At 32.4% G+C, this 24,521-nt stretch overlaps 1 protein-coding gene across 1 annotated transcript in view; it reads right to left on the reverse strand.

Moving 5' to 3' along the window:
• Window positions 1-24,521, reverse strand: part of LOC149795260 (hepatocyte growth factor receptor-like) — a 46,098-nt gene that overhangs the window by 763 nt on the left and 20,814 nt on the right. The window contains exons 11-21 of the mRNA XM_089964991.1: window positions 22,982-23,081; window positions 21,995-22,216; window positions 21,318-21,470; window positions 20,384-20,633; window positions 19,716-19,782; window positions 18,992-19,179; window positions 17,402-17,503; window positions 12,378-12,562; window positions 9,424-9,533; window positions 8,475-8,634; window positions 1,711-1,853 (exon numbers count right to left, since the gene is read on the reverse strand). Coding sequence (XP_089821117.1) covers window positions 1,711-1,853; window positions 8,475-8,634; window positions 9,424-9,533; window positions 12,378-12,562; window positions 17,402-17,503; window positions 18,992-19,179; window positions 19,716-19,782; window positions 20,384-20,633; window positions 21,318-21,470; window positions 21,995-22,216; window positions 22,982-23,081 — 1,680 coding nt within the window. The remainder of the gene's footprint in view (window positions 1-1,710; window positions 1,854-8,474; window positions 8,635-9,423; window positions 9,534-12,377; window positions 12,563-17,401; window positions 17,504-18,991; window positions 19,180-19,715; window positions 19,783-20,383; window positions 20,634-21,317; window positions 21,471-21,994; window positions 22,217-22,981; window positions 23,082-24,521) is intronic.

A 24,521-nucleotide genomic window follows, 5' to 3' on the forward strand; every position in this document is an offset into this window, starting at 1 on the left:
TATCATTCTTACTATTATATTATTATTATTATTATTATTATTATTATTATTATTATTATTGCTGTTATGGGTAAAAACAGGTTAACGGACTGAAATCTAAGAATAAGAAGTAACTCAAATATGACTTTACAGTTATACTACCTAGTGTTGATATGACAGAGATACTTTCGCTATTCTTCCAGAAAATCCGCACTTTTCTGTTGCTTTTTTATTCTTTCTTTCTGCTTTTTGGGTGTGGGTGTGAATGTGTATATTGAAATAGCGAAAAACATTTGTGAAAGATAAATATAGTTTTACATTAAGTGTGCCGTCATCAAAGATTTTCGTGCAAATGATAACTATTTGATACCTATTGCATATAATATGGACATGAAAATGAAAAGCCTAAGAATCATTTTGAAAATTTAAGGTACCTTAATGAAGAGTATCCATGATGATGATGATAAAGCTCGTGAAATAATAACGGATCAATGTACAAATTTATTTCCATATATGAACCGGTACATCGACCTTTTCACTTTTTTGTCACTATATATAACCAAAGCAACAGATTTTATATTTGTTTTATGATATAAATCAGAAAATATGCACAAGACATCAACGTGTCCTTTTACTTCAGGAAAAATTATTTAAGTAATGAAGAGAAATGAGATGAGTAAACATTTGTAAATGTAAAAGAGTCGTCCTACAATTAAACTTTTAAATTGCCTCTGTAATCAGTTTCAAGGAGTCACAAATTCGACTGCACTTATAAATGCCTTGTAATCAATTTCAAGGAGTCACAAATTCGACTGCACTTATAAATGCCTTTGTAATCAGTTTCAAGGGGTCACAAATTCGACAACACTTATAAATGCCTTTGTAATCAGTTTCAAGGAGTCACAAATTCGACTGCACTTATAAATGCCTTGTAATTAATTTCAAGGAGTCACAAATTCGACTGCACTTATAAATGCCTTTGTAATCAGTTTCAAGGGGTCACAAATTCGACAACACTTATAAATACCTTTGTAATCAGTTTCAAGGAGTCACAAATTCGACTACACATATAAATGCCTTTGTAATCAGTTTCAAGGAGTCACAAATTCGACTGCACTTATAAATGCCTTTGTAATCAATTTCAAGGGGTCACAAATTCGACTACTCTTTTAAATGCCTTTGTAATCAGTTTCAAGGAGTCACAAATTCGACTACTCTAATAAATGCCTTTATAATCAATTTCAAGGAGTCACAAATTCAACTACACATATAAATGCCTTTGTACTCAGTTTCAAGGAGTCACAAATTCGACTGCATTTATAAATGCTTTTGTAATCAGTTTCAAGGGGTCACAAATTCGATTACACTTATAAATGTCTTTGTAATCATTTTCAAGGAGTCACAAATTCGACTGCACTTATAATGCATTTGTAATCAATTTCAAGGGGTCACAAATTCGACTACTCTTTTAAATGCCTTTGTAATCAGGTTCAAGGAGTTATACATTCAAATACACTTTCAAATCGCCTTTGTAATCCAATTCAAGCAGAAAAGATAGTTACATTGTAACATTTGAATGGTATAGATCGTTCAACTACTGTTACGTATATGATATGAATATGACTTTAACATCCAACTTATTCAAGAAAATACAATCGAAAAAAATTAACCTTCACTCTGGTCTGAAATCACACACTCAAGTTACATAGAAAAACATTTTGCAATACTCACTAGGGCTTGGGTATATTTTCAGGTTTTCTGAGTCGATAGCCTCTCATCACCACACTGGCGTATATATCGTTATCTGGTAGATCCTGATATGGTAGGTAACGACATCCGGTAAATATCTCCCAGAGTAAAACTCCATAGGACCACTGGAAACAACAATCACATATATTCAACAGGGATTTACAAATTTTCCAAAAGTAAAGTCCGTTTGTCCTGGGTCGTGGATTCGAACCAGCATGCGAATAAGCATAGACGTTTTTTTGATACTTGTTCTGTAGTATCACCCGTACTGACTTTAACCTTTTATAATTTTGGATATTTTCTCCCGTCTTGGGCAGCATAACGTGCTGGCATTTAGATTTCTGTACAATCAGTACTCTAATTTTTCATAATTTTCTCTCCTAAAACCGTGAAGACATCTTATACATCTACAACTTTTGTTCATGCTTCAATCTGCAATATCGATCGAAAAGTGTTTTTGATTCACACATAACGTTGTTTTTATTTATTTACCATCTGATATTAATATTTAATCAACAATACTTTATCTTTTCTCACAACTAATCCCTAATAGGTATAATTCATCAACCCATCCACAACTATTGACAATTGATTTTGTTATTCAGTTATTCGAATTTAGTAATGTCTTTTAATGAAACATGGAACTTGAAACCACCAAAATGTAACTTGTCAACATGATTTTCTTTTATACACGAATAGGCATTCATCAGGATATGAAGCTAAAAACGTCCCATTTAAAACAATTATTATCATTGTTCCGGGACATTTATGCACTTATATTTAAAGCTATTTTCTTTTGGTAGTGAAATGGAACTTTTCCTAGAAAATGGCTTTAATTGTGAGATGAACAAATCAAAAGCGAGAATATATTCCAGCTTCTAACCGCTTCCACGATTTACGAATTCATCGAAGTGGCGCTTTATTTTGTCAAAAGAATGTAGAATATATGTCATTAACATTATTTAAATTTAACACAGGCACCGGATTTCCTTTGCTGCTTCTCTTTTCCTCACATATTGTACCATTTTGTACACCCGTATTTTAATCGCAGTACTAAATTGTATATCCTTGCTTACAGTTATTTCATTTTCAATAAGAATTATTTGAATTTGTTCTTTCATATTTGACAGGAATTTATGTAAGTCATTATTATATTGGTGTCTCCTATCCACTGCAGCCTTAAAGTCTTTTAATAAATGTTTGGTTATTTTCTTCTCTGCAACATATATTGACAGATAAGCCTGTATTGTTACAGATGGCAGCTGTGCCCGCAGAATTATTTTCATGTGTTGGGCAGTGGTCAGCTATTAAGTATTACAGATGTAGGTCTAAACATGTTTAGAGGTTAAATCTAAATTTGTACTTGCCCCATCCCTTCCTCCCTTGCCTTTACTTGCGGTATTCCGTGGGAGATGGCGCAGATATAAGCGGTACATCTGATTTGGTGGGAGATGACACTGTTATTGGGGATGATATGGACTTGGCACTGAGATTGGGGTTGGAATGGCTTTATTGTTTTATTGTAACCTTGTATCAGTTTTGTTCACATTTATTCGATGCTGGTTCAGTTATAGATTTGATATCTTCATCATATTATGAGGCTTCCAGAATGGTCAATTTTAAGTGTATTTCTCGAACACGGCTTTTACATCTTGATCTCCGGTCAGGGCTAAAACAAATTGGTAGAGATGCATTACATTTTTCTGCAGTTCGCTAACGTTTCCATATATATATATATATATATATATATATATATATATATATATATATATATATATATATATATATATATATATAATTCCTTCAGTCTTGTTTTGATTTCACAATATTATATATGATATATAATAATTAAAGTTATGAAGCACACCTTAATTATTACATTTGTGTTGCAAATGTAAATTGTCTAAAGTTAAGTACAGACAATGATTATTGGACTGTCATTATTGCCAAACTCTTATTATGGAGTTTATGTCTCTGGAATAGATGCTTTCGTCTTTTTCATGCCTTAATGGAATTATTTCTAATGATATGCTATTGAATATGTAGATACTAATAAGTTAGAAAATAGAATGAAAAATTTACAGCTTGAGAATGCAGAGAAAAATTTTAAAAATTAAATTTTTCTTGGTGACAATTGGTCTGATAGCACTTTATAAAAGCAACTTGCATGAAAACCAACAAAGTAAATTATTTTCTTTTACTCTATTGTGTGCAGTGTAATCTTGGGATGAATGCTTAGACTGTAAAATGCATTGCAAGAATAGAAACAGACGCAAGTCAGGCAAATCAAGCAAATAATGGTTTATATATGAATTTAATTTATTAACGTACCACCAGAAGAATATAATAGACAAGGTTTTACGAAAAGAATGAGGAAATCGGGAAGATAAAATATACAATCATCATACTTTGCATGTGATATATGTGCAGCAAAATTATAGCAAATGAATCAGTGTGGTTGCATATGAAAAAAACTCCTGTTTTAAATAAATTTACAGATCTTTCAATGGCATTAAAGATATACATTGCTGGTAATTCCCTTTCCACTTTACAAACGATTGTTTCTTTATTATTACGTTTAGAATATTATTTTTTCAATTAGGAATATTTCTTGTTTTGCTTTTTGCGATTTAGGTTCATAAAATGCACCATCAGTATTTCACCCTTCAAATCTCGTGTTTCATAAACAATAAATGCAACCTTTATTATTTTAAAAACGTTTTCCGTCCAACTTGGAGTATATCTTTTTCAAATGTATATTGTTTCTTTGAAAATCTTAACCTATCATCTAATTTCCATTGGGCTTGTTTCCTTTGAAAAATAATCACCAAATAGATTCGTATAAACAGTTTGTTTATTTTCAGTTTGGCTGGCCTACACGTGTCATTTTAATACTTTTAAATCTTGTATTAGTATTATAAGTATCTATCATTTTTGACACACTTAAAATATCTGAGTTCTTTTCAGGGCCGTAGAAAGCCATCACGGGCCTTCGGGTAAGAAACAACCTGGCCTCTCCTAGTTCTTGTTCAAACAAAAAATTTCTTTTATGAAATAAAAAGATGTTGTTTGACCCAAGCCTCCTTTACGGACCCGTGTCCCGGGGATATATCCCCGATTGCCCCCTCCCTTGTCGGCCCTGGATGTTTGCTGTAAAATATTTCCACGGCATACTCTTAGATTTGTATTAATAACATTCAGTACCGTATCTTTTCCAGCCATAAATATAAGATACGTTCCAATATCACTGTCATCCCACCATAAACATATGATAAGTTCCAATATCATTGTCATCCCACCATAAACATGATAAGTTCCAATATCATTGTCATACCACCATAAACATACGATACATTACAATACTGTGTATCATTACAATCCCCCTATTAAAATATGATATATTACAATATCATTCTCATCCCACCATTGCTTTAACCTTGTACCATCAAAATCTGTTACATGGTTAACTCAAAGTTTATCTCTTATTCTTGCTGGTATATTTGTGTTTGTAAGCATTTGTTACATTAATTCCAGTTTTAATCTGAAATGGGTCTGTCCATGCACATCAAATAAATATATCCATCACAGTTAGTAATATTTATACCCTCTATTATGCTTAATTAATTGATGCACGTCAACCTAATCCGATGATAATATAGATTTTATCTTACCTGGCATTATGCGACATTGAGTGAACTCTCTTGTTAGTGGCTATGCAATTCTTCAGCTAATTTTGTCGACCACTTCAACGCTTGATCTGGCTCTTTTGTTTGTCTGAATCTAACTAATGTTCAAGCTTTAGTACTGGGCTGACAATTCATTTCTTCGTTACATTTTCTGGCTCTGTTGTGCCGACACTATTTAATTCATCAAGCATTTGCGTGTACAATTGTGATTTAGATTAATTACTACTATAACAATAATCATGTCTTTCACATATAGTATGCAATATCGGTCACGGTAACCTGATAACCTAATACGTGAAACCTCGTTCTGCAATATATATATATATATATATATATATATATATATATATATATATATATATATATATATATATATATATATATATATATATATGTATATATATATATATATATATATATATATATATATATATATATATATATATATATATATATATATAGTAAAATCTGTAGTGAAAGACCACTGTTATGTCAGACCACCTGTATCGAGACACATTATTCTCACTGCACAGATTTATTGACTATATAGTATTATGACCTGTAGTGAGAGACCACCTGTCTTGAGAGACCATTATTTTTTGGCAGAACGGGTGGCTTTTCAAGACAGGTTCTACTGTATATATATATATATATATATATATATATATATATATATATATATATATATATATATATATATGTGTGTGTGTGTGTGTGTGTGTGTGTCCACTTGTATTTGATCATAAAAGGTTATGTTTTATATGCTTTTTCATAATCCTTTATTATTCTGTGTTTGGCTACAAAACACATAATCTGTATCAATTTCATTCTTGCAATTCAAGCAGTATGATTTAAAGTCTATGTTAGATTGAAAGTATTTTGTTTATGTTTGTGAGGGCAACATTTTTCCCTTGTAAATATTGTATACTTTTCATAATCCTAGTAATTTTTTTATATGACTAATAACATTATCTTTGATATCGGTTTATTTTGGGCATAATTGAAACTATGTTTAAATATGTATTATATAGGTATGTTAAAGTGTGTGTGTGTGTATGTATATATATAAATATATATATATATATATATATATATATATATATATATATATATATATATATATATATATATATATATATATATATATATATATATATATATGTGTGTGTGTGTGTGTGTGTGTGTGTGTGTGTGTGTGTGTAATTATGATGTTTTATAATATACTTGCATAGTTTTATTAGGTGATCATTTAATTGGCTTGATTATTCTTTGCTATGTAGTCGGTCAGCTGTTGGATTTTTACATATGCATACGTATATCATATAATGTACAGAATAATAACACCACTTGATGCTAGTCGCATGTTGAATTTGCAAAGTATTGTAAACAATTTGCTTACAACTCATATCTAATAATATCAAGTGGAGAAAGCCCAAATGAATCAAATTATTCAATTAAATATCTACCCAATGTGTTTCATAACTTCAAAAAGTCATTCAAATTTACGTTAATACTTTTATATTGTCGATTTGTTTTACTTTGGGAGAATAATAAACAATGTAAAAAGTTTTTATATAATTATTTTACTCAGTATCTTATTGGTTAATGGTAAGAAGTTTTATTAATTTTTACTAATAGTCGCTATGCCTTTTCCTCGTGTTCTTGGCAATGTTAACAACCCACCACCACCCGGTATACCTGATCGTTTCTTACAGCAACATGGAAAGGGTCTCGTTTTGTTTTAAATTGTGCACGTGAAAATATTAGATCAACACTATTTTATGTGTACATATTCTTTTAGTTTCTCTTTTTGATAAGGATTTAAAATCAATCACAATTAAGTGTATGACATCTTATAATAATGACATTAAGTTTCGAAAAGGTCTTTTTTTTTAAATAAACTTGAAATATATACTGCTTTTGCTGTTGCCCTAGGTATAGCACCACTAACTCCAGCCCGATCTAAAGTTCCCAGCAGAGATTATATCTTTAGAATAGGTGTTCTTATCAATGGTGCAGTTGCAGAGAATATTCATCACCAATATGAGCATATGTTTTGACAATGTATATTTAAAGTCATAATTTCGCGTAATTGCTTTCATAAATATTTTCGTTTAAGATTACTGTATCATATCCACATTGTATATGTGGCGACTTTAATACTATTGTTGTTGGTAGTTTGTTTTCACAAACTCATTTCTTAAACTTTCTTTTGCCACGCATGTTATTGATAAATTAACCTCGGTAAAATACATTTTAATGCACGGTAACAATAATATTCATCTTACCATTGACAGCATTTCAAGTCGTACATTTATCCCTCAAAATGACAGCATTAACACCAATATCCTGTCAGTACGCCAGCTGGAACTCAGAAGTACCAGTTAACGCTCATGTACGCTATATATCACCGTTGTGCATATTACGTTTTTGGTCACGCTAACATTAAACCGATATATGGGATATACTCTTAAAAAGTAAAAACAATTTTTTACATTTGTACCTTCTTAAAGGTCTGTGCATTTACGGACAGCCTCTTGAAACATCATATAGGCTCTTGAATAATAAACGAATATTTGGTTCAGTAAAACTGCATTTTAACGCTGGTTCCGTGAGAATCTAAAACGAATAAATACCATCGAATGCACATCTAAAAATCAGTCTAGGGTACCTAAGCCACTGTAATTGTCACCAAGCTCATGTCTTCAAAGCATATTGAATTCAGATAATCTGTAACACTAAAGGTTTCATGTTTTAAAGACAGTATAAAGTTATTGAATAATCTTTAAAATCCTCTAACACTGAAAACACATTTCAATAGCCCCCAAATGCGAAAAAGCTGTTTTAGAAGAACAACTTTACGTCTTTCCACTTCCTGATTCCACAGTCATAAACCTTTATTAAATTCCAAATATTTCCCGAAATACAATTTTATAACAAAAGCCTGCATTTCTAGTAAGTGTTTGTAGTCTGGAGCAACATTTACTGCTGGAAATGTTGCAAAGTTTCATGAGGGACGATCCGCATGTTCTGGGGAAATAAAATAAAAACAATGCTCACTACATCGGTTGCCTTGTCATAGTAGCTGATATGTTGTAGACTCTCCACTGCCATCCATCGTACTGGAAGGTCTCTGTTTTCTTGTTTCACATATTCCTTGGGGTATAAATCTGAAGCAAAAGCTGCGTCTGCCACCTTTACAACCTTGGCGCTGTCAACCCTTGTAATAAATCATATATATATATATATATATATATATATATATATATATATATATATATATACACACACACACACACACACACACACACATATATATATATATATATATATATATATATATATATATATATATATATATATATATATATATATATATATATATATATATAATTAAAAACAAAAATCGATGTGTGATAATACAAATGCTGCTAAATTATTAAATAATGAAACTGATACATGACGATATCAACACAGTAATGCTAACATTCAATAGTATCGAGGATATGATGTATCACAGTATTGAAAATTCTCTTTAATTTCAGCTAAACAATATAACCGGCGAGTTTGCATGTTACCAGTTCATGGAATATCTATTGGGAGCAAAATGAATCCCCTATGAGAAATCCCTGCTTAAAGCAAGATACATGTTTTACGGGAATGTATCTTTACTTAACATTAAGGAGAAATATGGAGATGTATGAGTTTAACATTGGGTTTGGGTCTGTGTGGAATATAAAATAATTTAACATTATGCTTCGGTCATTTAAAATTATATTCTTTATTAGTTGACATTATTTAAGATTGTGTATATATATATATATATATATATATATATATATATATATATATATATATATATATATATATCTATATATCTATATATATATATATATATATATATATATATATATATATATATATATATATATATATTACAAGCTGTAGTAAGAACCCTAAAGTTGAAAATATTTCATTACAACGAAAAAGAGAAATATGGAGGACTCACATGCAGTTTCTGGCAGCAAGGTCTTTATGTATAATTCCTCGGCGGTGTAACTCCATCATGCCTTCCCCAACATCGAGACAGTGTCTTATGACTGCTTCAATATTAATTTCCTACGGTAAGACAATTTAAGGTGTAATAATTACAACTAAACATCCGTCAAACTCAACACCTGTTATCTTGGTTTAGAAAATAATAATTAAATATGGCTCGATGAACTGATCTCTAATATATTTCTCTATTGCAAATATTCCTCGGCATTTCAAGGAAAACAAATACAATTTTGATATGGCACTTATTTTGTATTATTATCTAAAGTTTTTAGTGCTAAACAACAATGTCAAATTTATTCGACAAACTTTTCCAAATTAAGGCATATGTTTAGAAAGCTTTATTATTATATGCTCATTTTACCGCTCCGGTGGCCTAGTGGTTAGAGCTTCCGCCTCGGATGCGGGAGGTCGTGGGTTCGATCCCGGCCGAGTCATACCAAAGACTTACAACAATGGTACTAACAGCTGCCTCGCTTGGCGTTCAGCATTAAGAGGTTAGTTTTAGGACTGGTCAGCCTGGTGTCAGGATAATGTGACTGGGTGGGACATCATGCTACATGTCTGCGGCATGATGCCCCAGTGCTAGACATCACTATAAACTGCCACACTGCAGACATCGTAGCGTTATGACTGCAAAATTGTTAAAGCTACGTTAAAAATCAAAATCACATCACATATGCTCATTTTTTCACCCGTTAACTTTACATTGTCACAATCGTTCAGTATTACCTGATACTGAACTTGCGCGACAATACACATATAGCATTCACGTGCATAAAGGAATTACTCTCTATTGTAAACAAACAATGGACGTAGACGCCAGCACTTTTGATTTGTAAACAAATCACGTACACTCGCGTAAGATGCTCTTTACGTTGTGGTTTTTCAAATTTGTTTCTGAATGAACTAAAACGGATGTTTCGTGGACTGCCACATACCAGCTGCTTTGGCAGATTCCGCGTTGATACAGTGTTACGGATTTAGGTTAGCTACATTATATAACATACGCAAGATAAGGTTCTTAAAATAACATACAAGTGACAAGTCATATACTCTCTTCTTTAGCTGGTGATAAAATCGGAAAATAAAATATACTTACAGTTTTACATCCTGAATTTCTTCAAAATGTATTTTCTTAATTCTGCAAATCCGAATTACATGAGCCATGCTATATGTTTTCAATCTGGATTACACATTTCGAAATTGTGCTGTAATTTCGATGATAAGTGCAATTGCATCCTTTTTACTGCACTCAAAATGAAATAAGCACTAAATTCCATAGCGTCTTTTTGATAATTGCAATTGAAAAACTTCATATTTTCCCCACATTATGATTTCAAACATTCAATGACAGAAACAGAAACACATTTGCAGATTTCAACACGCTTCTCCCTAGCTTATTAAATCTCATGTATTTCATGTGGAATCGGCACATACAAATCCAGCCCATAATCACGAAATTTCCTAGAATCGAGAAAAATACTAAAATGTATTCATTCCACATCAAATGGAAAAGTTGTTGCAATGCACATTCATTCACAATATGACTCCAGATTTCAATTTTAACTAGACACGCCATTTTCTTTCGAAAGTTATGTCGAGCGCGCGACTAAGTTCAAATTTATCTGGTCGGAGTTATGTGCGCAGTAATAATGTTGATTTGTGTAATGATGAATATGCGTTTGTGTATTTAGTTTGGAATGTGGCATAGATTCATTTACGTTGTTTCTTGTAGTGTATTGTGTTTATATAATTAAACCTTAGGTAGAATTAAAAAAAATGAGCATATAATAAAAAGGTTACTGCATTTGTATGGGAAAATATGAACTCGTTTTGTCGGAAGGATATACTGCACTCCCATGTTCGTGCAGTATTCCATCCCAAAACTCGTTCATATTTTCCCCATACAAATGCAGTAACCTATAATTAGGAGATACAATATCAATGATATTACACATGCACATAAAACATGATGGCCATCCTACTGTTTTACTGTTCCTACCCATCGATGTCATACTCAGAGATGTACGGCGAGCTAATACTTGTTGATATGCACAAATATATACCTTGATAGATGTAAGCCAATGTAAAAAAACGCTAACGTGCCTGTAAATCATAATGAACATATGCGTCGTCTAATATGTACGCTTCCATCTTGAATATTAGCTCCATGCTTTATTAAAAAAAAGACATATATTTGCACTAAGCAACCATATCTAAGTTAAAAGTGAACAAGGTTAGGATGAATTCAAATGTTGTAATTAAAGTTCAAAGCAAAGGTTGGTCTATTGATAAGTATACTGGCGGATCAATTTCCTGGTATATTTTGTTTTCTTCACACATATGAATGTCTCTATACGTGGTCATATACAATGAAGAATGTGACTAGGTTTAGTGGAAGGGGAATATTGTGTCTGTAAAATTCGCATACAGGAATTTCACGTGTATCTTACTATTACGTTTAGTGCAATGTAGTATAAACGTGGGTTTCTCAATAATACCAAAAGGTCTTTCTATCGTTAAGAGCTCCCAAGAGCTCCCATCCAAACAACAGGATATTCCCTTAAAATGCTGATGGTAGCATCTCTAGGAAAGCAATGAAGTCAGATTGTTTAGTTTGTTCTGAACGTAAGACCAACACAAGTTACAGAAATTTACAGAATGGCTTTAAAAGAAAGATAAACGATCAATAAAAAAGAAATGAGATAACATTTTATATATAATATAGCGTTCAGTTTTTTATATAACGATCCCACACAATGTTTCCTTTGCTGTTTGGCCGTCACACACACACATATATATACTGCACATTATTGGACAATGGCAATATATACTTTTAAATGAAAAACAGAGTAAAAAAGAAAATAAATACAGGCATGATTCAGACTTTTAAATTGACATTACCTGCGAGCCATAAGTTTTCTTCATAAATTCCTTTAGATTTCTTTTTATTGCAGGATATACGACATAAATCCTTGTCGCGTCAATTGCAATTCCGCGCAGGCGTAGAACTTTGTCATGTACTACGTCCCGTAGTCTGGTACACTCTTGTAGACCTAAGCTCAACCACTTTGGTATCTCTCCTTCTACTGCAACAAACAAGTAAAAGCATGCTTTCAGCTAACGAGGAGTACCGATATCTGTGGATCTGATCTGACACGTCAGCCTCATAAAGCATTTTCCATGTTACTTCAAATGTAAACATGTGCGTGTTAGGTGTTTTAAGTGTTTCATGACAAAGACGATAGTCTCAATTAACATAAAATGATATGTATATTTATATCATGTATATTTTTTATAATAATAGTTTAGTTAATGATATTTTTAATCCCAATATCATATGTGTGAGTTTTGTACTCTTAAGTTGAATCGTGTATAATGCGTACTATTCCTTTCATAAAATTCCAAGGTCGATATACTGAAGAATTGGTAAATAATCATGTACTCCAATAAAGCCATGCGTAACCCGAATGAAGCTCTGGACATATTTCTTCGTTAGCAAAGTTTAATAAGCTGATTTGTTGACATTTCAAAACACATGATGATACATTGAACGCTTAATATAAGGAGTCTGATAATTACACAATATTTTTGTATATAAAAACTAGACTCGAAAATCACCATTCTTAAAGTTTGACTGGTTTTATAATGTGTCATTTACAAGCGTTCTTTGGAATTACAGAGTTTTGAGCATTTATTGACAGGAACTTTGGATATCTATATAAAAGCTTTACTAGATTATTGTGAGTTTAAAAGGACCTTTGGTTTTTAATGTCACTGTATTAAAAGACTATTTGCTTGTTTATATTTACAGTGAATTAACTTAAAAACATTTGGATTTAAAATAGTGATTTCTTCTGTACTGTTGACACGTCAGTGCATCACAGTCATCATTCAGAATACCTTCTTTGGAACGTATTCGGATTACAACGGAACAATTGGAATTGATAGAATTTAACATTTCAGATTTGTATATTTTGAGATTTGAATATTTCAGAGAGTTTAATATTTTAATATTAAAATTGTTTTTGAAATCTGAATTTCGCTTTGGCATTTTCTTAGTCTCTGGTATTTTGATTTCACATTTGGGGAATTCATAATGAGACATAAGTAGTCAGAGTGTATGCCTCGGATACGAGAGGTCGCGGGTTCGAACCCCGGAAGAGTCATACCAAAGACTTATAAAATTGATACAAACAGCTGCCTCGCTTGGTGCTCAGCATTAAGAGGTTAGTGTTATGACTGGTCGGCCTGGTAATGTGACTAGGTGGGTACTGATGCCACATATCTGCGGCATGATGCCCCAGTGCTAGACATCACTATAAACTACCACACTGCAGACATCGTAGCGATATGACTGAACTTTTTTTAAAGCTACGTTAACAGTCCAAATCTCTCTCTCTCTCTCTCTCTCTCTCTCTCTGTCTCTCTCTCTCTCTCTCTCTCTCACACACACACACACACACACACACACACATTTAGTGAGACCAAAAAGCTTTCAGCATGACATCTAAAGTAGCGAAATGTACTGCGATCATACTCAGAAGAGGATAGAGTCCTTCTTACAAAGGACGAATAAACTATGATTTTTCTCAAGCGATGGATTTTGTTAACGAAACAAGAGATCAAGAATATTTTGATACATCATTTGGTGTAAAAGGGTATTCTTGATAAAATTGTTTTGGGTTTGATAAAAAAGTCTCCATTTTTGGGTTTGGAGAGTAAATGAAAGGAACTGAAGTAAAGGAACCATACAGAAGCTGAGTTAAGAAAACTACAGCTACAACAGGAATAAATACAAATGCTAGGTAGAGAAAAACAAACGGAAGAGTGAAAAGAAGAGATACGAAAGAGAGAAAGGAAGAGAAGGAAATACAAATTTAGAATGAATAGATGCAAATAGTATTTGGAAAGAGGGAGAGAGAAATGCAAATGCATTTTAAATTAAATGAATCTTAACTGACAAATAAAGCACATTCTTATGATGTATGCACATTTTAGGTTTTGATTTTGCCAAACATATTAGATTGTTAGCCCTTTCTATAGAAACTCAGTAGAAAATATTTTCTTAAATTTGAACAAATTGCTGAAAATTATAATGGACGAGAGTTATTACAAAGTGTATTTATTGGTAAAGACCAATGTGTTGATTATGATGTGGTTAGGGAATGTGTCTTAAAGCTGAGATGGTGCCTGAGGCCTATCATCAGCAGTTTAGAAACTGCAGAAAAGAAACCACACGGAGACTCATCTCGAACTTCCATGCGGAAAAAAAATGATTGTTTAAACTAAGAAGGTTGACAAAGATTATGATAACCTTAGCCAACTCGCATTTTTTGAAGAATTCAAGAATTGTATTGGCGTCAGAACTTACTTTGATGAGAAAAAGGTTGAAGCTTAAAAAGCAGCTGGTATAGCCGATAATTATTCTTTGACTCACAAGGTTTCATTTGTAAATAAATCTTCATCGCAACATGTTTTTGTTTATAAAAAAGCTCAGTCTCATGCAAGTATTTCGAAGACTCAAATGGATATAACTGTTCAGAATCGAATTTCTAATAAGACGGATCATGTATTTCCAGTTTGCTATGTGACAGACATGGGCACGTGGTTGACTTTAACAACCGTTCAGCGATAGGTTAGTTACCATATTGATTTCAAATTAAACTTAACTGATGAGATTTAGTGAATCCTAACTAGCAGACTAAATGATAGAACCATGTCCATGTTCACCTACCGAAAATGGAGGTACCATAACAAATATTTTCTTGAAATATTTGAAATGTGCGGGCAAAACGTTTCCATCGGCGCTAACAAAAGTCTTCCGATTGTTAACGGATAATTCAGAAATTCTTTGAATTAACTATTTATGGCAAATGTTCTTATTCAACATGACTGTAACTAATATATATATATATATATATATATATATATATATATATATATATATATATATATATATATATATATATATATATATATATATATATATATATATAAAGTGAATGTCTTAGAAAAACACTCAGAATAAGTAGCACAAATATAAAAACAGACAAAAATTGTAAAGTCCGTTGAGAAACTTTGTATAGTAAATAATTTGCATGACGTTTACATGATGGAAAAATTCATGCAATAAATGGGCTAATAAAATATGCATGAAATGATATCATTTCATAATTATAATGTAAACATTGTCGTAATATATGTTCATAAAATGGTAGAATCGCTGTAGAAATTTCATCACTAAAATGTAAAGCTTCCGTTTTGTCTCACAATTTTCTAAATTTGATTACAGAAAAGGAAACCGATACTTTTTTTTCACTCTACATTTAGACTATTTGCTGACATTACAATTTTGTAGATTTCTGCTGGATAAAGGGAAACAATTTTAAGTCGATTGTGTTACAAAGAGAAGTAACGATTAATTCCCTGAATAAACATTATGTACAATATTGATAACAAAATGTGTCCAAAATGTGTCCAATTGTTTACATTGTGTAATAAGGAACTCTGTTGTCATTCCTGAATATTTCTGATATACATCGAGCACCGTTTTCTCCACGGAATGTTTATTATCCGATAATGTGCAGGAAATGATGAAACAACACGCAGCTCAGCAAAACCAAATATAATGTCTATGTCTGATTCCCTTACATCTCCCCTCTCAGACAAGCTCTGAACGACATCATGCAGTTTAAACAATAAAACGAGAATGAATGTAAGTCTTTACCTAAAAGTAATTATGTAAATAGAATACACATGTTGTGTAATATGTATACAAATGCTGGAGACTACTACATTCAAGAGTTACGTACAATATAAACCAAATATTAGGATGTGTCAGTGACAACGTCCTTTCCATCCTGATGTGCAATATGTCTGCCTTCCATTATGTCACCCCAAACAACTGACTTCATGGGGGGGGGGGGTGATGAACAATTTAAATGCCACACTAGTAACAAGGTCAGCACAAAATTCGCCATCTATTTCAACTCAGGCGGACAATTTGTCTAGTCCTTCGATCAAGGAATAAAAAAATATGGACTAAAATGGACCTAGCCATACAGTAAAATATCTCATACTGAATTTGGCTTAAATGAAAATGTTTTGTTATAAATATGTTTAGCTATTCCCACCGTGCGTTTTTTACCTGTCAGTTTGCTAGGTTTCACTGTCCTTTAGGCACATTAATTATTATTCGTTTGTGTATTATTATCATTGCTATCATTTCCTTTGCATCATATCTTACCACTGATCTTTTATATTATTTTGTTTCATGTGTACATAATGTATTTATGAAAGGTTTCTTTCTAAAGGCTTTTGCATGCGTTTATATCTAAATTTTTAACTTCTATCTTTGATCTTCAAGCGCTTCGTTAGCTTAGTTGTTAGTGTTTATTTTCCGATGTTATTTTTCTTTTTCCTTTCCATCGCCTATGTCAAAACTATTTTTTATGCAATTTTCTTTGTCAACATTCGTAGAGCCCAACTCTTAATCGACACAACATGGTCATATTGTGAGGAAGTGCCATTGAAAAGGTGTAGTTTTTTATAACTTTTTGGGTCGTAAGATTTGAGTCCAATATTACAAAAAGTATGTCTAGATGGAAATAGAAATAGACATGCTGCAAGATGGATATACAGACGGAACCTGGAAAATGAGTACATTTTGTGTACATTCAGGACCTGACTGTACGGGATCTAATGAATACAGTGTTAGGGTGGGAACTGGTTGCTAGGATATATCGGTGGTTCGTTTGCAAGAAAGAGATTGGAAGTTGCTCTCTCGAGCCACTAAACACTATAATCAACATCTCGTTTAGCCAAATACTGGGAATAAGCAGGAATTGAACTATGAAAAATATAAAAATATAATTACTAAAGGATGAAGAAATAAGCACCGACAAGAAATGGGAATTACATTATACCTGGGTAATTCTCTACTAGAGTCTTGATTGTGTTACCATCACCAGCATACGGAGTAGAGGAAATGCTAGCATATTTGCCTTTGACAATGCGGGTAAACATTCCTGGAAATCAAACAAGCGTGTAATCAATGAATACATAAGATTGCATGCATGAAACGTTTAGTAGTGTTCAACGGCCATTGTATGCATTAACTCTCACGCAGACAATAAATTCAGATTTAACTACTCATGACAATTAAATATTTATGCCCGTTAAAGGCATAAAAGAGAGTTAAAAAGGTTGCAAATTAACATTATTTTCTATAATATCAATGTTTAGGTGACATTATTAGTTGTTATAAAGCAAACTTTGAATCTGGTTATTTCTTCTAAATCATGGTTATTAAAATCTTCTTAGAATTTTGTATTCCTAGCTACCAAATGTTACTGGGTGAAGGCCACATGCTCTGAGCAATGGCCAGTATGGCCACTGTTACAACCATAATTCATGTGTCAACAGTTGTCCTGATTGGTCACCGCAGCTTAAGCGTCACATGACACGTAATTCAGTCCACTTATCTAATTTGTACAGGTATTCACATGTACGTACCACCGTTATTTTTGACAATAAAGAAAGTAATGGAGAAATTTTATCATTGAATAAATATATTTTTTGTCAAATATTCCAACTGCATTGGTCACAAAGAGCTTTATGCAGCATGGATAAAAATGTACGCGCCTATGAGGTGGATACATATATTTTACAATAAGAATATAGAATATATTAGGCTGCATCCCACACTACATTTCGTGATTCTAGGTAGGGTCACACAGTTTCATAATTCCATGTATAATATTAGCAGATCAGTTCTCGTCAAAATGCATGTCACAAAGTTTCATAATTCCGTGTATAATGGTATTTGTAAAGGTGAGAAGAAAAAAAAAACACCTGAGGAAAATATAAAAACTTAACCAAGAATGAATAGCTGATGTACATGTATGTACACAAGTAACTTCATCCCAGGGTGTATGCGCCAGAAATATGTTGCCGGATTAAAGCCTTCCAGGGTCCTAAGCACTACAAATATTATGGTGTCCCAGCCTTCAAATTGTAAAACTCATAAACACAATATTAAAAGCTTAAAATAATCAAAATACTCGAACATGCAGATCGAAATGGTCATATATAACTCATTAACTTTTATAATCAACAATTAATTTGATTTTTTTTCTGGTGCACCTGTTGGGCTTGTGCCCTAAGCACGTGCTTAGTGTATATTAAAAGTAATCCGGCCCTGCATAAATATATTCCAAACCGTCGCCTAGGACATAAGAAGACGGGATGAATAAGTTGCAGTGAGGCTATACCATGTATATATGCTTTAATACGTGTTGGAAACGCAAAGTTGTAACTTTGGATAATTGTTTTGTGCAAGGACATCCAACAGATTCTATAACCTAAATATGCACATTTATAATGCTTTACAAAAGCGCTGCAGGATTGACATATTCGCATGGAAAATTTGAATCCGATCTAAATTGCAATATTTGTATACTTTGCTTTATCAAACAAGTTTCTAAACCCATTATTCCGATGGAGGTGAGTTTTACCTTCCAGTATATATATGTTTCCTGGTTCTATGTGAGATTCATCTATTAAAGATGTCGAGAGAAGTTCAGCCACAGTCTGTGGCAGTCTGTCCATAAAGAGCTCAGAATAGGATTTGTTTGGATCTTGTACGCTCTGGGAAATTACTGGACTCGCCTCTCCAACGTATGGGTGTTCCTTCTCGATGAAACTGAAATATCAATATACACAAACTTGGCATTCGAGTATATTTGATTCCAATAAAACTATCAATTATGAAATATTAACAGGCTTTTAATCTGTAATTTTTTTAAACGTGTTTGTCACAGATAATAAAATATTTATGAACAAGGTTTACTTCAAAGAATCATAGTTGTCGAACTGAAACTAACTTTTAAAATGTCAATATTATGTTCAATTAAGAAATCAATATATAAGTAAAATTATTTAAAAAATAAATGCATTCAAATTTAAATTTAATTAGTTGATAAAAAGAAAAAAATATTAGCGCACTGATTACATTTAGTAAATTTATGGAACTTGTATTCAAATCATTCTGGTTGTCATTTAAGCTCTAAACAGGTATGCTTATTATGTTTAATCCATTATTGTCATGTATATCCAAACATTTATTAGAGTATCTTTCTTTCTCCGTTCTTATTCTTTTAGTAATCATATTTTGTCGTACCCACAACATTGATAATTTGTTGTTTTTTTGCATTTAATATTATACATCTATTGTTAGACCTGAGTTGGCAATAATGATCAGTTTCGTTTTGTTCCACTATGCTTTCTTCCTTCTTCTGGTTTGTATCTGTTGCAAAAGGAATCAAATAAATCAAAACTCGAAAATACAGGCGGTTTTAAGATCCTTATGACAATAAAAATAAATATCACGAGCCAAAAAAGAATTTAGTTTAACTCAGAAATTTAAAAGATACGATGAAAGACTGCTAAGGTAACAATAAACAAAAATATTAAATTAAAATTGAATTAAATTACATTTTCCATCACATTGGTCAATGACCTAATAATTTAACTTGTTAACCACCGTTTTAATAGGCTATTTCTTTACCTGACAATGGCAAAATGTTTGTTATGTCATGGAACGTTATTTATAACTTGAATCGCAATAGTCTCAAACTTATTGGATTGTAAGACTCTTTTAAAAGGTTACGTAAATAAATGAAACATTTTTAATGTCTTTGGAATAAACATTATTGTAGTAAATTTACAAAGTTAAATTTAAAAAGACTTGAATCTGAAAGGACTCTTGGACTAATATATCACATTGTATATATTCATGCGGTGTGTTAGTTGCAGATTACTTTGAGATGTCCTAGATCAATGTTCAATATACTTATCTAAAAAAAATCAGATATATAACAAAGTATAGAAGATCAACAAATATATACCCTTTGAAGACTCCTGTTCCGTCTTTCTCTCCCTCTTAAATATATTTCTCACAATCTCCAGTCTATGTTCACCTTCTGGCTTGTTCTCGTTTTTGCAGTTACGACAGCGTATGCAGCAAACGATAATTGTGATGACAACAATAAGTATAAATCCTATGAGTCCCAAGCATATGTAAATGAATTCTTGCAATTCCCAGAATGTACGGAACTCCACCGTTCCAACGTCTTTTTCTAAAACTCCGATGTATATCTGAAAGTACAATCATCAATCTTTAATAAAGGACCTTACTAGAGCTTTAAAAAAAACTCCCCCCCAAAAAAAAAAAATGTTAAGCAAAGATATAATTTACGCGGGTTCTATTGGAAAAAGAAACGAGCTGTAGGATAACCAAACATTTTTGCCGAAATAACTCAAATTTACAATATGATAGTTGCAATACTATAAGAAATCGGAAGTAACAAACATATCCGGGATATTAGGCCAGTATGATCATTGAAAAATCATAATGTCTATTTTTTCAGATATACATGACCCTGGGATAGTTTTTAATTTAAAAAAAAAAAAACGAATGTGCCATCTTGAAGCTGTTTAAAATCAGCAGTTTTTAAACTAGTTAATATGGAGCCTATGAATCTATGACTGGAACGTGCGCTTAAGTCATACAGTCATAAACACGATGGCCATAATATGAACTGTACAATTCTCACTTATTTCCAAAATCGAATTTTTCCTTGTAGTACCTTTATGTAATATAACTGTGACTATCTGGAGCTCTCATTTGCGCCACATTTTGCATGCATTTGATTAAGTTTTCAAAAAGATAAATATTACGCTTGCTGAAGCTCACATTCATGAAAATTATTTGTTTAATAAACTTCAAACCAAACAAGTACTCATCAAATATATCTCCATTATTATAAGTTACAAAGCTACCTTTAATGCCTCTTTCTCTCCTGTCCCTGGGAAGGTTTCCTTTGGGTCACATGTTATTTCTGTATCGGTGAAGTCTTTGATCTCACAGTCTCCCCGTTTACTTAAGTGAAGACGAAAGTCTTTTTTATCACAAGCTCTACTGAATCCTTCACCCTGCAAAAGTTATATTCGCAAACTACTCTTTATCTAACATTGCTTTAAAAGATTGTATGATACGTAGAACATTCAAATAAACACAACAATTGTATGTCTGTGTGCATGATTTTAGAAACTGGATTAACATCGTAATTAATAAAACCATTAGTTGTATCATTTTATCAATATGATGGACAATATTTAATAGTTTTGAACCTAAGTAACATTTGATTTGTCTTGTAAAAATATAAATTGAAAATTCATTTTAAACTACGTCATAAAATTACTATAAATTCGGAGATTAATCATTCCGAACGTACGTAATACTAATTACTACTCTGAGTGGACAATCGTGCGAATCAAAATTGATGTTGTTTCTCTTTTTACTAGACACACTTATAATACTTGCTTTAAGTACTGATAAGCTTTAAATGCATTTTAGGTTTGTTTGCAAAGTCTCACAGCATCAATTCTGAATTTAGTTCTATACCTCATTAATTTTCCAAGTGACACAAGTACAGTTTGCAAAATTTAAAACTTACACGAACAGTTATAAGTTTGTCATATACATTCCTGTAAACGATTTCACCGCTCGTATAAAACGTTGGATCCGGTTGAATCTCTATCACTGAGGTGGTAATGTTCAGGAAGTCTGTAATGCCATCAAGGACGACGCCATATCTGTAAGTACCATTTGTGACCCATGGAGACACGTTAGGTGGCTTACAAAGAATTGATGTACCACCACCGGTATGACTGCATGTCTGAAATAGTTGCACAGACTCCATGAATCTAAGTGTGCTGAAAAATTCTAAGTCTATGGGAAAGAATATTTTACTGTTATATACTAACCGGTGTTTTTTTTTTGTTTTAAAAAAAACACAATGACAATGTCAAAGTTCTAGGACTGTCATTTACACAAGAAACTGCTTTGCATCTGAAGAAAGCGAAATTCAATTACAAGTAATCAAATACAAAGGCACGTTAATAGTTAAGCGTAAAACAAAAAAACCAAAATATTTACATTTTCCAATTTATTCAATACTTATCACGTCAAACAAACATTACTATTTTGCCATTGGTGGCAGAAACGGGTTACCACTAAGTAGAAGTCTTAAAAATGTAATTTTAAAACAGATATCAGATCCTAATTTAAAGCGATTGAAAAAGAAGCATCGATTAGGTAGCAATACCTAGACACTCATCAAGGAAAACAAGGAAATATATGACTTTAGAAAGTTATCAGGTGTAGTACAATGCGTCAATAATGTATTATATGGGAAAGAATTTAGAGGAGCAAACGATAACTTTAAGCAAGGTATTCGTCGTTAATGTACACCATTTGTTTGGGAGTGGGTAGTCGGGGGTGCCAAACAAGATCTCACTAGTTTCAATTAACGTTTGGTTGAAACGTTACGTATATAGCATTAGACGAAGTGAATTAGGCCATCCCATTTCTAAACAATTCATTTGTTAAAAAAACAAGTTATGTTGCAGCCAACAGCCCGGAAAAGAAACAAGTTACCAACCCCGTTAATATTTGGCGCTCCATCAATTCCATACAAAATAATCTCGGGGCGATACACACTGTCGAGGGCTCGTCCTTTAAGTTCGATGTTGCACCATCCGCTACAGTTCGATAAAAATACAAATATTACTCATACATGATTATTGTGTGCGATGTAACATTTAACGATAATACCACTTAATGGAAGAGGTTGTAATGAATACTATATTAATCATCTCCTCAGATTAACATCAAAATTAAACATACTGAGCTATGATCAGATAAATTATTGAAAGAAAAGAAAATTGGTAAACAAGAGTCATTCATAAATGATATATCACCTTGGTCACCCACAATTGTTAAGACTTAAAAAGCACAAGACTGTCAGTATTAATACTACTTATGATAGTGCCCTACCCTATACTCTCAGTATTTACACTACTTATAATAGTACCTCAGTGTTATTATAGTAATCATGTAGCTTTGGCAATCATCAGCTTACTTTCTACTTTCATTTACACTGCAGTATGTCAAATTCTGGTTTCTAAATTCTTTTAAACCCTTCTCTTACATATCCTCTCCTATTAGAGTCAATAGAGAAGGATTTCATGTTTTCTTCCTGGATAACTCCTTAACCTTGCGGCTATAAAACGCTTTCCTTTCATCGAATATTACTGTTTCTAACTTCCTCCTTTTAACATTTATCTAAATGCGCAATCTATGTCAAACCTTTAGACTCGACTTTCCAAGCCAAAGTGATGAAACGTAAACCAAAGAAAGAAAATGAATTATATATGCTATCTTCTCCGTAGTATGAATCATTGTGAATGATGCCGAAATTAAATTAATTTTCCGGATTCGTGAGGTAAGCCATTTCATACGGAAAAAAGTTAACTCGCATGCCTTTATCATGTATGTGATCGGTTACCCATTCGTTGAATTCAGTATATATAATTCTTTCTCCATCTTTAATAGCTTGGACAGATCGAATGATACTTGTATAAGCAAATTTAATTTTGTGTTCAAAACATCAGTTATAAGAAAACAACTTGATGATTTATTATTGTCGCTGCTGTGTTAACTGTGACGTGTCTAATGTTTAGTTCATGTATTCATTCGATTTAATACAAATAAGTTCATAATTATCCCAGTTTGCAGAACCTTGGACATTGACTTTAAACGTTTGCAACAACACATTTCCTGTGACTTGTCTATTCATTCCCGAAAATGAACAACTTAGTGTCTTTCAGTGTACCTGTCCGTCCTCGTAGTTTGATTCAATTTTCCTACGTAGACTGTATGTCGCTTCGATTTACTCCATCACATATTACATTAATCCCTATTGGATCCCCTAGGTAAGACAAGAAATCTAAGAACTGCTTAGGTAACCAACCTACAGTGGTGTGATTTTCTCCTGGGAGGTATTAAAACGCACGAGGAACTGGCATCACTTGTTACCTTATTAAAATTTCCCTCAAGTCGCTTGGCGCCAATTTCATATGATACTAATGTCCGAACCGCAGAGAGAGAGAGAGAGACAGAGTATATGCGTTTAATGTTTG

Source organism: Sinohyriopsis cumingii, chromosome 7 (assembly GCF_028554795.1).
Source record: "Sinohyriopsis cumingii isolate HCF-2022 chromosome 7, ASM2855479v2, whole genome shotgun sequence".
NCBI lineage: Eukaryota > Metazoa > Mollusca > Bivalvia > Unionida > Unionidae > Sinohyriopsis > Sinohyriopsis cumingii.